Genomic DNA, 19,542 nt, shown 5'->3' with positions numbered 1-19,542 from the left:
CCTCCTTCAAATTACAGATGAGGAAACTGAGGGCCAGATTCTTAAGTCTAAGTGACTTCTCTCCTGTTACATGTTTAGTTAAGTAGCAGAGCCTGGCACTGTATTGAGAACCAACCTAGAGATGCCATCTTGGCTCTGGGCATTTTCACTAGTTGTCCTCCTTGGCTGGAATTCTCTTCCCTCTTCATCTCTGCTTTCTGGCTTTAGTGACTTCCATCAAATCTTAGCTAAAGTCCTACCTCTTGTAAAAAAAAAAAAAAAAAAAAAAAAGAGGCTTTGTCAGTTGTCCTTAAGTCTAGTGCCTTCCGTTTGGCATGATCTCCAGTCTATGCTGTCTGTAGCTGGTTGGTACACAGTTGTTTGCATGATGCCACCTCTAACAGAGTTTGAGTTCCTTGAGGGCAGGGACTTTTTGTCTTTTTCATAGTTCTCAAGGAATGCTTCCTGATTGAGAAGTGTACAAAGGCTCCTCATCGTGGCCACAGAGTGATAAAATTGTCAGCCCCAGTGACTGATCAAGGCCAGTTATCTAATAAGGTGAAGGGAGGCTATGATTCGCATGGATGGGGTGGGAGTGCCCTCACCACTGAAATCATGACTCCTTGAAGTCCAGAACAATAATACTTGCTTATCTTCCTGTACAGCTTTTCCCACTATAAGCTTGCAAAGTCCTAGTCAACATTGTTTCCATTTTACAGATGGTGAAACTGAGGCTCATAAGGGTAAATTGCCCAGATAGTGGCAGAGCTGGAAGTAGGTCTCAGGACTCCAAGTTTGGGGCTTCTTCCAGTGAACCAGGTAGTCTTCTTCCCTAGTATGAGAAGAACAATGTGATTCTGAGGCCAGAGTCCTTTCTACTCTTGAGAATTCTTAGAAGGAAGGGGAAACAATCTCGAGAAAAACTAAAGTGATGAAGGTGTCAGGCGGCTGCCAGAATGTGGTTTCGATTTGGAACCAAGAGAGGCTGATTAGGGAATCAATCCAGGTCCGATGTAGCTTCTCCAGTCAATGTTGGTCTTGAGAGTTTTAGAAGAGGTGGTGGTGCTGGGCAGGGAACTGGGAGGAGCCCAAGCCTTGTATTCAACTGGGTTAGGTAACAGGGTGGTGTACATTTATTTACCTGAGCAGACGCGTAGAGCACCATGCATACTGTCTGTCAGTCAGTCAACAAATGTAGGTTAAAGGACCCACTAGGTGCCAGGCGCCCTGTTAAGCTCTAGGGATACAAAGCGAGGCAAAACCCTGAGGGTGCTCACAGTCTAATAGGAAAGGTGTCATGTAAACAGTTTACACTGGAAATAATCTACAGAGGAAAGTCCCTAGAATGAAAGGTTTGGGGAGGGGAGTCTTTGTCCTCTTATGCAAAAGAGTAAGAACGGTTGGGGATGGAGGGGAGAAGCCACAGTCTCCAGACCCCCAATTTTCCCGATATCACAAAACCAGAGAGAGGGGGAATTCGAACTCCAGGTCCGAGTCCATTCTCAGTCCCTAAATTATAGGACCACATTGCTCTACCATCTTTTCTCCCCGCCCAAGTGCTCGGTGGTCCCTCAGCTCTGCCCATATTCCGCTTCGTCCAATCAGGATTAGGCTTCCTACCCAATAAAATGTGATCTCTTCCCTCATTGGTAGTTGTTGGACTCTGCCTCCAATAAGGGGTGGGTTGCTGCCCTTCTCAGCTTGCTTAGGTTGGGAGCGTACTTGTACTCTTCAGTCTGCCGTAGTTTTTCGGGTTTGGGATCAGTTAGGCGAAACTCTGACTACGAAGGATATTCCCCGGACCTCTTCACGCTCAGAACTACAACTTCCGACAGGTCGTGCTATCGCTAAGTCTAGTGGATCACGTGGTTTCCTCCCCTCATTTCTCCCGCCTCCTCCCCTTGGTTTTCTTCCTTCCTTCCCCCACTCTGTCCCCTGCCCCTTGGGCGCCGCGAGTCACGCGGGCTCAATGACTAGTCCGGAGCAGAGAAAAGGGGCGGGACCTGAGAGGGTCGAAACCCCGCACTGGTGGCCAATGAGAAGGGCCTGGCGGGGGGGGGGCGCCCTCCCCCGCCCCCGGCCGTGCGCGTACCGCGCAGACCTGGAAGGGGAGGGAGAACTAGAGCGATGCGGGAGCGCGCCCGGCGGTGGCAGCGGTGGTGTAGGCGGCGGTTGGGGGGCGGGTGGCGTTTGGAGGCGGAGGCGGCCCAGCCGAGGGGCGGCCTCGCTCACTTGCTCCCTCATTCCCTTGCGCTGACAGGCAGCAGGCCTGAGCCCGGGACGAGGCCGGAAAGTTTGCGGCGGAGCAGAGCATGAAGCGGCGCTGAGGCGAAGGCGAGCCGAGCCAAACCGAGCGGAGTCTCTGCCGCCTGAAGAGAAGGAGGCGCCGCCGCCGCTGCCGCTGCCGTTGCCGCTGCGAGTCCCCGACCACGCCGATGACTACTGCAAACTGCGGCGCCCACGACGAATTCGACTTCAAGCTGATCTTCGGGGAGGACGGGCAGCCCCCGCCGCCCCTACCCCCGGGGCCCGCAGGTGAGAGCTCCCGGACACATGAGAACCTAGAACCCGGCTGCCCCGCCCAACACCCCCCCCCCCCCCGCCCCGGCCGGGCCGAGGCAGCTGGGGGGAGGGGGACGGCCTGGCTAGGGAGCCTGAGCCTCCTGCTGAGGGGCCGAGGAAGAGACGAGGAGGAGGCCCACAGGGAAAGAGTGAGAGTGTGTGAGAGAGGCAGAGGAAGGGGCCGTAGCTTGACTGCTGCTGAGTTGTGTGCGTGTAACTAGTGTGAGTGTAAGTGTACCTTGGGGCTTGTTTTCCTCCCAGCTTGTGTGTGGCATGATTTTACTAGCGGATACTGCGAGTGTGTGCGTGTGTACATATGTGTGTATCCAAGGAGGAGGGGTGGGAGGAGGCTTTAGTCTCATCCTTTGCCTTCCATACCGGCTCGAAAAGAAAGCCTTGCACTTAGATATGCCGCTGTATTTGTGCCCGACCCTCGATGCTGGGGCGAGAAATGTCTGTTTGGAACGTGTCAGATGTGTACAACTTGTTGTAATACCTGGGTTTTTCTTATGACCCTAATGATTGTTTATAGCAAATCCACTTAGTGTAGAGACCTAGTAGGGCTGTGGTAAGGGCTTTGGATTTGGAATCCGTCAAATGGGGTTTGTATCTGACTGACTCAGCTGTGTTCTCTTGGGTAGGTCACTTAACCTCCCCCTTCCTCGGTTTCCTTATCTGCAAAGTGAAATGTGAGAACAGATATACCACACTTCCCCTTCCCCCCTCCCCAATCCGTCTTAGAATCCATGCTGTGTATTGGTTCCACGGCAGAAGAGCTAGGTTATGGAGGTTAAGTGACACTTGCCCAGAGTCACACGGCTTAGTAATAAGTGTGTGGAGTCAAATTTGAACTCAGCACCTCAGGTTTCTAGGCCCGACTTTAAATCCACTGAGCCTCCTTGCTGCACCCCCCCAGATTGCCTTTCTCTTAAAAAAAATTTCTTTTTTGCTTTAATAGCAATTACACTTGAGTTTTCTGAAGTTCTTAATCCAAATTGTCTCCTTTCCTTCTTCCCTCCCCCCTACTGAAGCTGGCCAGCAATTCAACCAGATTACCTTTCTAAGGCCTCTTTCATCTCTAACTCCACAGGCCTCTCTTTTCTCCGTTAGAAAATCTGAAAAAATAACAACGATCACAGAGTTTTACTCATATTTAATTTGATTTCTTTTCTATATTTTATTCTCACTGATTAATTTGGAATATTTTTTATCTGAAGTTGTCGAATTTATCTGACACAAAAACCTGCTTCAGTTTCGAATGCTGTTTGTGTGTGCCATTGGGAGACTGATGACATCTTTTTCACGATAAACTTAGTTTTGGTAGAAACTTGTAGCTCCTATTGTAAAAGTTGTCAGAATCAATATTTTCTATAGCATAGTGGTGCTATGATCAGTGATTTTTATATTTGAATCAAAGACTAAAAGTGTAATAAGAGAAAACATGAATGGACATTACTGATATGGGGGTAACGATTCCTGAAACTTGAAATGAAATGTCTAACTTCAATTTGGAATGCCATTCGGTGAACATACAAGATTAAGAACAGATTTTAAATGCACTATTTTGTTGACCCTGCCAAGAATAGTTTAGTCTTCCATACCTTTATGGGTTGGAGCAAATGCTTGAAAAACTAGTGATAGTATCCTTTGAAAATTTATGGTTTTGGAGGGAAGTAGATTGTTTATCCTATATCATCAAATGAGCTTTCTAGAAATTGGGGTATTTAGCAATTTGTGAATTAGTTGGGGAAATCTATGTCTAACTCTGCCAAATAGGTAGAAATAGCTTACACGTGTAACTCTAGACACTGTTTATTTGAAGGATAAACAAAAAAAACAAGTATTTTGAAAATATTAATATTCTTATGGCAAAACATTTTGGAAGTTGGCATTCTTCATGATTTTCCTTGAATGTTCTGATAATGGTTAAATGTTTTTCCATAAGAAAAAGTTCATTTTCTACTATAACTAGTTTACTAGTTTAAAAGGAAATTTTGGAGGGAGGAGAGACCAGTGAATTACTCAAAATCCCCTCTAAATTGCGTGGAGGACTGACCAGCTTTACTTGGAAACTGCTTAATTGAGTGCTCTTGTGACCAAGCTTGGAATCCAAAAAGTGGCAAACCTTTAATTGGGCTTCTTAAATGTGCATTTGAATAGTGTAGAATGAGATTAGAGTTAGTCTTAATGGGGAATTCAGCCATAAACTACTTAATAATTATCTCATGAATAATGTCAGAATTACATTTATATAAATATATCAAAACTGAAGTGGCTATTTTAGACCATATAATAGATTATATTTAGTGTTATTTTGGTAACTTTTTATCTTCAATGCTAAATAACTTTCTCAGCATCACAAAGACTATAATAGTAAGCTGCCTCAACCAAAAATATACTTAGTTTTTCATGGATAATTGGAGTTCAACACTTTTATTATGGAAGAAATAGCTTGATGTTTGATTTCTTCCAGTTAGAAATTCTGTGATTCCTGGCAGCAAGCATGTATTAATAAATATTATTTGTTTATATACCTACTCAATGTAAAGTTACCTTTATGCCAAAAAAGATCATGAATTAGGCAAAAAATTATGCATTCACTCATTGTTTCTGAAAACATAGTTTTTCTGATTGTAAGGGGAGAATTCTTCCATATGTTTCATTATTTTTATTTTTAAAAAGTTATTTATATATTTTGTTTTGACACATCAGACACATCCAGGCTCCTTGAAAATCATATTGTTGATTTTTTTTTTTTAATAGCAAAGGAGGACTCATTTTGCAGTTGTGGTATGAATATTGAAGGTTATACTTGACCCTGACCCAGAGTTTTGTTGTATCTTCATTTCGATTTTATTTACATTGTTGCAATTAGTTTGTATAATTTATTTTTGTGTCATTTTTATGCATCTTTTCATGTTTCCTCCAAATTTTTTATGTTTGTCATACCTTATGTTTATATGTATACTATGCTATTATGTTTATCCACCATGATTTTTTGTCATTCCATAATCATTGGATATTTTCTTGATTTTCATCTTTTTATTATTATAGATGATAGTTCTGTGAACACTTGTGTATATGAATTTGTTTTTGTAACTTTCTTGGAGAGTGTATAGATTGGTAGTATTGATGGATTTCTGTTGAGATGGCTAGGGTAAAAGGTATGAACAATTAAGAACTTTTCTTGCATAATTCCAAATTGTTTTTCAGAGCAGTTGAAACCTTCATAGTTGACCTTTCCTGATTCAATGAACAGAGCTACCCATATTTAACATTTTTGCTAGTTTGATGGATATGACAGGATACTTCATGGTTATTCTCACTTGTGTGATATCTGTTTCTTGATTTGAAAACTAATGCCATTTGACTATTTACTTATCTTTTGGGGAATATATCTTAACATATTTAGGTCAAACCTTTATCATATCAGGCATTTATCAGCTATTTAATGTAAAGTTTTTTTTCCCCCAAGTGTTATCTTCTGATTTTAGCATCATTGCTTTTTTGGGGGTGGGTGTCCCAAAGCTTTAACAATTTAATATAATTGCAGTTATAAAGTGATATCTTGTATTTTTTAAATGACAAATCTTTTCTTTATCCATAATTGTAAAAGATGCATCCTTCCATTCTCTAATTTTTCTTGTTGTGACTTTTTAATTTTAAAAATGTTTTTCCACTTGGAATTTATTGTGGTATGATATCCTTATTGTGTATTTCAGTACAATATAGGTTTCAAGACAGTTATTATTTTAGAGTATGTTAAGATGTATTCCAAGAGTTATTTGTAATCTCATTATATCAGAGGTGGAAAAGATTTTAGATGCTCACAGGGGCATGACCTGCACAAAGTCATTAAGTAACCTTTTCCACTCTTTTGGCACTTTAGATTTACTATCATAAGGAAAGTTAAAAAATTCTGTGATTAAAACTTATCTGCAGGTGAAATCAACATACATTTTGCTATTCATTATGAGCTTTGAATTAATTATGACTTGAAGTAACCAAAAATGAGTTTAACAGTCGCTTTTAGGATGAACTTGCATGTTAAATTGGGATATAACAATTTCTAGGATTCAGTGCAGTATTAATTTTTGTTAAATATGCCTTCTTTCTCTTAAGCTTTTTAGACTTATTACAGAGAGAGAGGAATCTGATGGAAAATCCTTTTTTTAGTAGGCCCCATTTGTCCCAGTTTGTCAAATTACAGTGTACTGTGTGAGCACATCTTAGTCTCTTTGATGGGCTAGTGTGGTTTTAGATCTTGCTGGAAGTTTGAGGGGCCTTTGCCACAACTCAATCTCCATTTCTGTTCTAATTAGAGTGTTAATCATAACATTCACACAAAAAATTTCTGTTCCTCTGAGTAGGCCTTTATGACTCCGGACTTAAGTAGACGTTTGAAAATTGAGGGAGGAGAGAAAGCAAACCAAATTTCTATACTAAAATTTTTAGAATACAAACTAAATGGTTCAGCAAACTCTTATTTCTTTTAACTGTTCTTGATCACAGCTAAGACACATTCTCTCTTCTTTCCCTCCCTCCCTTCTTCCCTCTGTCTCGGTCTCTCTTTCCCTCTCCCCCTTCCTCCCTCCCTCTCCCCCTCTTTCTCTCCCTTCCTCTATCTCCTTTCCTCTCTCTCTTTATTCTTTATTCTTTTGGGGTAGTAGTTTTACTAATTAAAGCTGCTTGGAAACAGAAATCCAGAAGAAAAACATATGATTGATCATGTAGTTTGATAGGAATTTGGTTAGGGTTTTGATGTTAAAAGATCACTGTTGCAAATATGAATAATATGGAAATAGGTTTTGAACAGTGATACATGTATAACCCAGTGGAACTGCTTGTCAGCTTTGGGAGCAGGGAGGAAGGAGTGGGGGAATCATGAATCATATAACCATGGAAAAATATTCTTAAAAAAAAAGAGAGAGAATTAGTGTTGTGCTCCAAAAGTTTACTGTCTCCCTAGATTTATAAGATAGGGTTCAAACTGAATTAAGCAACTACTTTGATTTTTAATTTGTATTATCTGTTCCTCCTTTAAAAAATCTTAAATCTGGCTTTCAAGTACCACACTTTAATACTAAATAGAAAACTTCAGATAATGTTTAAGTTAATTCATTAGTTCTTAATAATATTGTGGATAACATGATTTATTCATTTCAAAGGGAAGCATCCTTGATGAATTTCTGTGAACTTATCTTAGGACTTTCTAATTTAGTTTGACATTTTAGTTTTATTCTCTGAATATGTAGATTCAATATTTTCTTCTCCTGGCTAAGTTGTTGTTTGTTTTCCCTAGCCTAAGTATTAAATTTCTAGATCTAAATTAAAGTTACTAGAAGACGTTGCCAATATTAAGGAGCTCTGGAGTAGAATATTAGCCCGCCCCCCCCCTTTAGATTATGCAGTTACTCCATTTACTCTTTTCTTTCTTTTTTAAAGAAAATAAATGGCCTTTGTATATTTTGGGGGGAGATATAAAAATACATAATTGTAGGCATATACTCCCTTCCCCCTCAATACCACATTACTTTTACTGGAATGGTTGAGGGAATTTTTTCTTTTCACAATTTTTTACCTTTATTATAATTCTTACTCAGAGAATGGAAATGTTAGACATAATTTTTTCATTTTGTTCATTACATAATAACTTTGTTTTACCTGTGTCTGTTTTTGGATTATTTATATATAGGGCTTTGACATTTTCCTTAAATGGCTTGTTCCCTAAATGTGTTTCCTACCACAGCATCTTTTGCTTTAAACAAAACTGAGTGGGGGAAGGGGTATAGATGGTTATGTGAAATACATCCAATTTAAAGTTTTGCATGATTTGGAATTTTTGATATATTGATTAGTTCCACTAATTCTATTTTGATTTTTTGATGTATGTTTCATTTTCTTTTCCATAATGAGTCTCTAGCTATAAGCATTAATGATTTATTATTATTTTTTTGTTTATTTGTTTTTTTTGTTTTTAAACCCTTACTTTCTGTCTTAGAACCAATAATTTGGTTCTAAGACAGAAGAGTGGTAAGGGCTAGGCAATGGGGGTTAAGTGACTTGCCCAGGGTCACACAACTAGAATGTGTTTGAGGCCCAATTTGAACCCAGGACCTCCTGTCTCTGGGCCTGGCTTTCAATCCACTGAGCCACCTAGCTGCCCCCTGCTTATTTGTTTTTAAGAAAATGGGTATTCCCTTTGCAGAAATAGGGGTTACTTTTGCCAAACTTTTTCTCTTAAAAAAAAATTTTTTTTTAATAATAATAAAGGATAACTCCTTTTTGGAAGGGAAGTGGAGGAATGGATACATTGGAAAATGTAGGTGTTGTAAAAATGAAATTTCAAAATTTATAGAGCATTTACCCAGCTAACCTGTTTTCTAGGTTGAGTTTAATGTTATTTACATGTACAAATCTTGGGAGCCATTGATTATAAATAATAATAGCTACCATTTCTGTAGTGCCTACCATGTACCAGACCCTGTTCTAAGTGCTTTACCAATATTTTGATCCTCACAACAACTTTAAGAGAGAAGTGCTAATATTATCCCCATTTTACGTGGAGGCAAACAAAGTTAGAGTGACTTATGCAGTCATACAGTAAGTGTCTGAGCCTGGAATTGAAATTAGGTCTTCCTGACTATAGGCTCAGTGCTGTATTGACTTCGCCATTTAGCTTCCTCAAATTATAAAGATATATTCTTCTGGGAGGGAGAAAGTAAACTTCCTTTACTTCTTTCTGTAGAAATATAATGATGTATTTGTAGAGCTCATATAAATATTAGATTGATATTATTGTACCATACTTTATGTATATGTAAAATTACATATTTTCATCATAAACATAATACCTTCTGAATTTGAATAAAGGTGGAATATATAAATTAGACCATTGGTAAGTTTCACTAGAAAGAATTTTTTATTTTTTCATTTCTTCAATACCTTTTCTCTCTAGAGCTCTAGGTACTCCTAGTATCATTAGCATAAATTGGTAATAGAGATCAAACAAGTAACCTAAATTTGGTGGGGCCTTCTGGGTGTAAATAATTGGGGCAGGGAGAAACTCCTTTAAAAGGACCTCATGTCACCAGTTAAAAAACCTCATTGTAAGTAGGAGTGTTAACTCAACTTTCCTTTGACTTTTCCCTTTGCCAAATTATAGAAGGAATAATTTGGCTTCTTTCCCAGTCCCACTGTTAAAGGAGGTAGCTCACCATTTACTGAGATTACATTTATATTAGATGTTATAACAGTAAAATTTTTGTTATGTATTTGTAGCTAAGATTTTGTGAGTCTTTAGTATGAATTATACCTTTAACTCAAAAAGTTTATTTAGGATCATAAGAAAAATAGTAAGTCTCAGGCTCAAGAAATCATTCAACCTTCTTTAGTGAGAATTAGGCTTGGCCAAATTCTTTTAGTTCTGACACTGTCCATCCGTTTCTATTCAAATATACATTAAGGGCCCTGATTTATTCAATTTTTTGGTGAAGCAGTATATAGTTATCGTTTTTGGTGAGATAATTAAAAAAATTTTTACATTGTTAGAGATATTTAAAAAGCCACGATGTCAAATTGTAGTGTTTTACCAAAAAAATTTATTTAATGTTCAAATTATACAGACTAGAAAAATTTAATATGAAGGAAATTTTCTCTTGCTATTGGAGTAACAAATGATTCTTCATTACAGTATTTAGCTTTAAATAAAGGGAGTGGTGTTGGAGTCAATAGTATTCCTCTTAAAGATGTGAGAAACATGAGTAGGTTGGGCCTCATTTGATAGTAAGCAGCAGTTTGACTGTTCACAGCAGTAACATAAATAAGGGAGGTGTTGTCTAAAGCTGCCCTGGTGGGTCAGGGGAATAGACATAGCAGACTTGGCAGAAAGCCTGGCCTCTAAAACAACATCCAAGTCATCAAATTTGCCCAGGCACGCCATGTGAGGTTCAAATGACAGTGGAATTTAAGATGAGTGAAATGATCACTGTGGCTTAGGAGAATCACAAGCAGGAGCAAGATTTTTAACAAGCCATCATTTTACTCAAACTTCACATGGATTTGCATGTGTATTTAATATTTACATGGTGTTTATACAATTTTATTGCCTGGTTTCTCACCTGCCTGCCTTGCCTGCCTAGTCAAACTCTTGGAGTCTCTGACAGAATTTGTGAGGCTTCAGGGAAGAGAAACAAGTAAATCTGTAAGATGTAGGCTGTATTATGAGTTGACAGCCTACCAGAAGCTGAAACTTAATCACTGTCACAGTAGTTGAGTATCCTGGTATTACTGCCTGAAAGGGGATTGCAAATTTAGGAAAGCCAGCAAAATCCCAAGTAAACTGTAGTGGTAACTTCCAGGGTTTATTTTCAAATACAATTGGACTGTGTCAGTATGCTTTGTGACTCAACAACAGGTGAGGAAGTTTTAGTATTTATAAATAAATGTTAAAAATATTTGTAAGTGGCATGTGTTTTTTAATATTTTGTTGAATTTTTATTAGCTTTGTGTTGTTATCTTAGTCAAATCAAGTATAAAATTGATTTAACTTGGTATTTTTTCAGCAGAAATCTTTGTGTTGATTGTTATTTTGTAAGAGAAACTGCCAAACGCAAACACCTTTAAAAAAAAAAAGATTTTTCATTTGACTAACCAGTGGTCAAAACTTTTTGTTAGCAGCATGTAACTTGTACTTAAGTGTATGTTTTTCATTAAGTTGTATTTGGGAAATATTTACTATAAAGACCTTTTAAATAAATAAATTTTTGCTAACTGCTTAAGTCCTTTAAAAATCAGATTCCAAGATTAGTGTAGGCCAGTGATGGGCAAACTTTTTAAAGAGGGGGCCAAAGGAAAGGAAATGCTCATCTGTCAGTCTATTTCTAAGGCAACTCTTTTGAAGTTTCATTGTATTGTATCCTACTCATTGTATTTGTCAGATTAGGAATAATGTTGTGTGGCCAGATAGAACATTTGGGGGGGGGGGGCTGAATCTGGTCCATACTGGTATAGGCAAATATTATATCCCTACTCCCAAAGAGTTATGCAATAAAGACAAAAAAATGTCAAGTTGAATATAATTTTTATTAGTTTATTAAGTTATATAGTAAAGAAATAAGTAAGGCACATGTTGGTTGCAAAATCTGATTCTTAATCATCTTTAAATGTTACTGTCTAAGTATTTGGTTTGGGGAATATAAATAATGGTCGAAGTATATGGGAATACAAATTGCTTAGATGGTACATCCTTGAGCAGTTTGAGTGGATATCTATGTGGTGTGTGGATTTTTTTTTTTTTTGTAGAAAAGAAAATACTGGTTTATAGTTTTGTGCTTTACTTGCCCAAATTGCCCACGTGTTGGTACTGAAATGGAGAAAACATTTTTTAAACAGATTTATTTATCTTTTTTCCTCTAGTTGCTTGCAAATTGATATAACAGTAGGTTTCTGTGTAGATAAGGGTAGAATTATGGTAGTACACACTTTGAATTATCTTTTATGATTCTCTGAAATTAGAATATTGCTTTGGGTTAAAAAACTATAGTTTTCATTTGTCAGAGTTGTAAGATTATTGAAATGAATGTTTTGGTCTTATGAGTTAAAAAAAATAAAAGGATAAAATCGGGAATTGTGAAGATATTTTCATTTGATGAATTTTTGAAACAGCATCAGTTTTTTAGGTTTTTTCATTGGTGAGAAATTATAGGAAAAAGCAACCTTTTTATTATGTTAGTAGCACATTGAAGTAGAAAAGAAGATAATGTAATGCATACATTTAAGGTACTATTCTTATTCTTGAAACAGTAGAACCTTAAGAAAAACTCTATCTGCCATAACCACTTAAAAACTAATACTTCCTTTGGGAGACTGGCTTATAACATTTTCTTGCTATCAAGGTTACATGTCTTCCCTCTTTCACACCCACATCTTATTTTTTTAGCATTTTGTAGAGCCTCAGTGGAGTTGTCTGTGCTTGGATTTGAGAGGCCTAGGAATTAAACTTTTCTCAGGCAACTTACTGACTGACCTCTTTTTCTACTTAACTGCTTAGAATCTCACTATCTTTATCTGAAAAATGAAGATAATATATATACTACTTCATTTATAGGAATGTTGGGAGAAAAATGCTTTGCAGATCTTAAATATGTATTATAAATGTCATTGTTTTTAAAATCTGTTTAGCCTATCATGTTTAATTCTGATGCTTTTTCCTGAATATTTATTTTCACTTCCTCTTTTATTCTTGAGGTTAAATCCTTAGTCAAAACTTATTGTCTCTTTTGGACTGTCATTTTGCTCATGTCCACCTTTGAAAGTCATTGTCACAAAGGCAGTCTCAGTTCTGGTTGTTCTGTTTATGGTGACAAAACTCCCACCAGCTGTTATCAGGTGCCTTTACCATACTCCCCCAACTCCATTCCAGAGGCAAGATTCCACAGGTGTGTGTGTGTGTGTGTGTGTGTATATAAAATCAGATTTTTTTTTTTAATGTATTGTTTGGGTGTGGTTTTTCTTTAAAATTTTTTGTTATAACGGGTGGTTTTGTGGGAAGGAGAAGGAGAGAGATGCTGGGGAAATTGAAGAGATTTTTTAAAAAATCCATTTTAAAGAATGCCTTTAGTAAAATTATCTTAATTTTTTCCACCTAGTCTCCTTTTATTACTTTCTACCCATCTGTCAGAGTAAACTATTTCTATCTTTTAAGATCATTAAGTTTTTATTTTTCTTATTAAATGCAAGAAAGTACTTGAAGTATCTGTGATTTCATCAATGTTGGGACTCTTTCCACCAAGGTCAGAATAAAGATTGCAGCTCATCTGTGGTTTAGTAGATAAGTTCTAGGGAGCTTTCTGAGTCACAATAGAAATTAAGTGACTTGCCCTGGTCACATAGTAAGTGTTAGAGGTGGAATTTAAACTTAAGCAAGTCTTACCTGGTTCCAGGTTCAACACCCAATTGACTGCCACACTGCCCATAAAGTATTTCCTTGAAATGCATTCCAAACTTATTAACGTTGGTCACATAAACATAAAAACTTATTGCACACAAAATAATAAACTCCATTGTTTGCAATTAGTTTTTACAAAGGTGACCCGAGATTTCATCATTGTAGAAAACTGGTGTAAGATCTTCCTTCTCTTTTAGATTGTGAGCTCCTTGAAGGCAGTGGCTCTCTTTTGCCTTTCTTTGTATCACTATTGAATAATTCAGTTTCTGGCACATAGCTCTTAATAAATGCTTATCAACTTAGTTTGGAAAGATTTGCCTAGGACTCCTAGAATTTGTGTTGCCTGTAGTCACAATGTATCAGGGGCAGGACTTGATCAGGTCTCTCTTGTTTAAAAGGTCAAACTCTCAAGATCAGGGGTCGGCAACCTTTTTGGCCATGAGAGCCATAAACACCACATTTTTTAAAATGTAATTTCGTGAGAGCCATACAGTGCTCACAGTGCGCGCAACTGTAACAGTGCCTGAAAAAAAATTGACTTTATGGCTCCTGCAGAAAGAGCCATATCTGGCCCTCAAAAGAGCCAGATATTGCTTGAGAGCCATATGTTGCCGACCCCTGCTCTAGAGTGTACCATGCTGCCTTTCATAAGCCCAGATCAAAAATTTTAAAGGTAAATCTTAATCTTAATATGTTACTCATTGCTCTTCTGTTTCCTGGGGCAGCTAAGTGGTACAATGGTTATGGTGCCAGACCTAGATGGTGTCAGGAAGACCCAAGTTCTTTTGTGACCTCAGACACCTACCAGTTGTGTATCTTTAGACAAATCACTTAACTTTTCTGCTTTGTTTCTTTGAGTGTAAAACAGGAATAATAGTACCTATCTCCCAGGTTGTTATGAAGATCAAATGAGATATTATATAAAGTGCCTAGCACATAATAGGGGCTTAATAAAAAGTTTGTTTCCTTCCTTCCCTTCTGAAACGTTTTTAATGTATTTTCAGATTTTATTGTTATTACTGTCTTTTCATTATAATCAGTATGCATAGCCTCCTTTTGTTTTCTTCAGTCTTCATTACTTCATGTATATATTTCCATATTAGTAATTTCTTGTGGCACATTATGGTTCAGTAATAATAACCCAATTGTTACACTTAGGTTACTTTACTTTTTTTTTTACTCATACTACTAATGCTGCTGTGAATTTTTTTTTATTTGATCTCTATCTCCTTCTGTTAAACATCCTTAAGCCTACTAGTGAGGTTGATAGTTCTAAGAGAGGTTTTGAAGCTTTGATTGTATCTTGCTAATATTACTTTCCAAAAGGATTATGCCTCTTCATTGCTGTACTAGCAGTGTAAAAGGAATATGTGTTTCTCTATAGCCTAATATTGAATTTAACATTTAAAATTTTTCTTTAAAAATTTAATACATACAGGATATGATCATAGATTTCATAGTTGATTTAGTCTAACCATCCCACTTTACAGGAGAAGAAGCTGAGTCTGAGTTCTACAGAGAATAAATGACATTCTTGAGGTTATGTACAAGGTAGAACTGGACTGTCTAAACTTGACAAATATTGTTTCTATATCACATTGCCTATGTCTGTGCTTTTTCATATATGTCTTTCTCTTGTTCAGTTACTTTTTCCTGTCAGTCATTAGTAAAAGATCTTAGTTTGTTCCTTCTTAGATTTTGTGGGAATTGGGAGGTTTATTTTAGAATGATATTTATTTCTCTGTCTTCTATTGATAGGTTTAGCAAAGTATATATACTTTTTTGGGTTATTTATTATTTTCCCCTTTGTTCTTAATCTTTCAGGTAGGTTTCAACTGAAAGTACTGATTAACATATGACAGCGTAAAAGGTAGTATGGGAGTAGAGAAGAGAAACTAAACAGATTTATTTTATAGAAGGATAATATGACTTGAAGATACCTTGAGTTCAGTTGATTCAAAGGCATATCTTAATCTTATCCACTCATAATTTTAATGATAGGCTGTATGTGAATGGCTGTCAAGCCTGTATTAGCCCTGAACTTTCTCTTGAATGCTAATTTACTTGCCTCTAGGTGAGTAAATGACTGAGCTATCTTTAATTAAGGATATCCGGTGTGGAGAGACTACAACTTTCTTTATATTGCTTTGTCTCATTAATCTGACATCAAAATGGCATTTGGTCAATCTCTTATTTTTCACTTTAAGCTATTCTTGTTTTTTGACCTTCTATAGATTCAGAGAATTGGTCAGCATCCATACCCCTATGGATCTTGATGATGATTAAATCTTAGTTTTACCTTTTCTTTTCCAAGGTAATCCTTCTGTCACTTAAATATAATTTTATCCCAGGGTTTTTTCCTTGGTCCTTTAGAGACTTAGATATTCATCTGGTGTGCTACAATGAGGATTCCTTTTGTGTATGGGTTTGATGGCCACTTAGGTCCCATACAGCTGTCAAATTCAGCAATTCTGAAAGAGGATTCTTCTTTCTTTCTTGTCACAGTCTCTTCCACTCTTATGACTTTGATCATTGTCTATTTATGAATGACTACCAAGTGTATATCTCAAGTCCTGAGCTCTACCTCTTTTTAATACTAATGCCACATTTCCAACTGCCTTCTGGACAGCTTCACCTTGATATCTTACCAACACCTCAAATTTTAACATGTTAATTTTGAATTCATCTACCCCATGCAAACTTTTCTCATTTTCCCATTTCTATTAGCAATACCATTTTTCCATTTCCCCAGGCTTGAAAACTTAGTAATTCCTTCTCTTTTATTCCCAATATTCAGTTAATTGTAAAGTCTTGGCAACTCTGCCTCTGAAATACTCTTCCATTAGCCCTTTCCTTTTCACTCTTTTCACTAACACCCTAGGTTAAGACTTCAACTTCTTCTTCTTCTTTTTTTAAACCCTTACCTTCTGTGTATTGGCTCCAAGGCAGAAGAGTGGGAAGGGCTAGGCAATGGGGGTCAAGTGACTTGCCCAGGGTCACACAGCTGGGAAGTGTCTGAGGTCAGATTTGAACCTAGGACCTCCAGTCTCTAGGCCTGGCTCTCAATCCACTGAGCTACTCAGCTCCCCTCAAGACTTCAACTTCTGAAAGCATGAGAAATTCATCAGAACTAGAGGGGATTTAGATGATTGCAAGCTCTGTGTGTGGCAGCATTATAATGTGGCAACCAAGAAAGCTAATGTGATCTTATACTGAATTAAGAGATAAGTAATTTCCAAGAATAAGGAGGCTCTAGTCAGTCCCTCTATTATTATATATTGGTTTTGTCTTTGAGTGCCATATTTTAGGAAGGACATAGATGAACTGGAGAATAGTTAACCAGAATGGGAAAGGGCTTTGATCTCATGTCCCATGAGGTTAGATTAAAGGAACTATGAGGGATGTTTAGCTTAGAGAAGAGGGAGGAGGGAAGGCGGCAGAGTGGTGAGACAAAATAGCTGTCTTCAAATATCTGAAGGGTGTTTTATGTGGTAGAGAGATTAAAATTTGTTGGCATCGAAGCACAGAACTAGGAATGATGGATAAAGGTCTGTACAGAGGCAAATTAATTAATTGATTTTTTTCTCCCTTTACTAAAATTTAATTAATTTAGAATATGTTTCCATGGTTACATGATTCATGTTCTTTCCCTCCCTTCTTCCCATCCCCCTCTCATAGCTAATGAGCAATGCCACTGGGTTTTACATGTATCATTGATCAAAACCTATTTCCATATTATTAACATTTGCAATAGAGTGATCATTTAGACCAGTGATGGGCAAACTTTTTAAAGAAGGGGCCAAAGGAAAGGAAATGCTCATCTGCCAGTCTGTTTCTAAGGCAACTCTTTTGAAATTTCATTGTATTGTATCCTACTCATTGTATTCATCAGATTAGGAATAACGTTGCATGGCCTGATAGAACATTTCAGGGGACTGCATCTGGTCCTCCGGCTGTGGTTTGCCCATCACTGATTTAGAGTCTATATCCCCATCAAATCATGTGATCAAGCAGTTGTTTTTCTTTTGTGTTTCTACTCCCACAGTTCTTTCTCTGGGTGTGGATAGCGTTCTTTCTCATAAGTCCCTCAGAATTGTCCTATATCATTGCATTGCTGCTAGTAGAGAAGTCTATTATGTTCGATTGTGCCACAGTGTATCCTGTGTACAGTACACTCTGTGTACAATGTTCTTTTGGCTCTGCTCCTTTCACTCTGCATCAATTCCTAGAGGTCTTTCCAGTTCACATGGAATTCCTCTAGTTTTTTATTCCTTTTAGCACAACTTGTTCAGCCATTTCCCAATCGAAGGGCATCCCCTCATTTTCCAATTTTTTGCTACCACAAAAGCACAGCTGTAAATATTTCTGTACACATATTTTTCCCTATGATCTCTTTGGGGTATAAACCCAGCAGTAGTATAGGTGGATCACAGGTCAGGCAATCTTTTAAAGCCCTTTGAGCATAGTTCCAAATCGCCTTCCAGAAAGGTTGGATCAGTTCACAACTCCATCAGCAATGCATTCATGTTCCAATTTTGCCACATCCCCTCCAACATTTATCACTTCCCTTTGTTGCCATATTGATTATCTGCTAGGTGTGAGGGGGTACCTCAGAGTTGTTTTAATTTGCATTTCTCTAATTATAAGAGATTTAGAACACTTTTTCATGTGCTTATTGGTAGTTTTAATTTCTTTATCTGAAAACTGCCTATTCATGTCCCTTGCCCATTTATCAGTTGGAGAATGGCTTGATTTTTTTTGTACAATTGATTTAGTGCCTTGTAAATTTGAGTAAAGAGGCAAATTTAGATTTGATGCTGGGAAAAACTTATTAAAAAGAGAAATCCTAAATTGTGAGAAAAGGGCAGACTTGGGAGCTAATGGGTTTTTCCTCTCTTAAAATCTACAAATCTGGACAGCTACTTATCAGAGGTATGTAGAGAAATTTCCAGGACAAGTTGAATTTGGTGGTCTTTGTTCTTTCTAACTCTTAGCATTGCTTATTAAATGTAAGATATGCTTATTTCAGATTTCAAGACTCATTCTGGTTTTTTTCCCCTACTATTCTAGCTTTATTTCATAGCACTTCCTTTTATATATTCTTTGAGCAAATTGGACAACTCTGTACACATTGTCCCTATGCTTAGAAAGTACTATTTCCTAATCTCCTACTTAAATCTCTGCTTTTTGATATCCCCCTTAAAGACCTATCTCAGGTGTCATTTTGTTTAAGTATTTTTTCCCTTCACCCCAGCTGGAAATAACTAAGCCATTTTGATATCTTCTATGTATTTACATATTTAATAATTTGATTATTTGTTATGTTTTAATGCCTTCTCATTCCCCTACCCCCATCTCACCCCAATGAGATGGAACCTACCACCTGCTGCCAATTCCACTTTTATACAGCTCTAATTCTTTAAAATCTTTCTTCACATCAAGGATAACTTTCACTTAGTACTCCTGGATTTGCCCATGGTTCATAACAAAAAAGTCTTAGTTCTTCTACATGAGAGCCCTTCAGGTACTTGAAAAGAGCACTATCATATCCTCTCTGAATCTTCTTTTCTTCAGGCTAAATATCCTCATTTTGTTCAGTTGATCCTAATAGGACATTGACATGAGGTCCATTAATAGCTAATTCGACCTCTGGACAGTCTGTAGCTGATCAATGTCCTTCCTAAAATGTGGCATCCAGAACTGAACACAGTAGTTCCAGGTGTAGTCAAAGGATCATAGATTTAGAGTTTGAGAGGCATTGGAGGCCATGTCGTCCAATCTTCTCATTTTATATAGTTGAAGAAGCAGACCCAGAAAGTTTAAGAGATTTTCCTAACCAGGGCAGAGTATAGAAGGACTTTAATCTCTTAATTCCTGGAATCTATGCCTTAACGAAACCCAAGGTATTATTAGCCTTTTGACTGTCACACACTGCTGACTCATTTAGCTTGCAATCTACTAAAGCCCCTAAGTCTTTTTCAGACAAATTACTCCCTAACCATACTTGTGAAGTTGATTTTTTTCAATACAAATGTAAGACTTTACATTTATCC

General features: G+C 37.4%; 1 protein-coding gene across 2 annotated transcripts in view; it reads left to right on the top strand.

The window, feature by feature from the left end:
- Positions 1 to 2,414: 2,414 nt before the first annotated feature.
- The window catches only part of NFATC3 (nuclear factor of activated T cells 3), a 182,840-nt gene continuing 165,712 nt past the window's right edge, over positions 2,415 to 19,542 (top strand). For both annotated transcript variants that reach the window (XM_044663206.1, XM_044663207.1), the window contains exon 1: positions 2,415 to 2,514. In XM_044663206.1, coding sequence (XP_044519141.1) covers positions 2,415 to 2,514 — 100 coding nt within the window. The remainder of the gene's footprint in view (positions 2,515 to 19,542) is intronic.

The sequence above is a fragment of the Gracilinanus agilis genome, chromosome 2 (genome assembly GCF_016433145.1).
Source record: "Gracilinanus agilis isolate LMUSP501 chromosome 2, AgileGrace, whole genome shotgun sequence".
Classification (NCBI taxonomy): domain Eukaryota; kingdom Metazoa; phylum Chordata; class Mammalia; order Didelphimorphia; family Didelphidae; genus Gracilinanus; species Gracilinanus agilis.
Note: the sequence above shows the minus strand (reverse complement) of the source record. Positions and strands in the feature narration are given on the sequence as shown.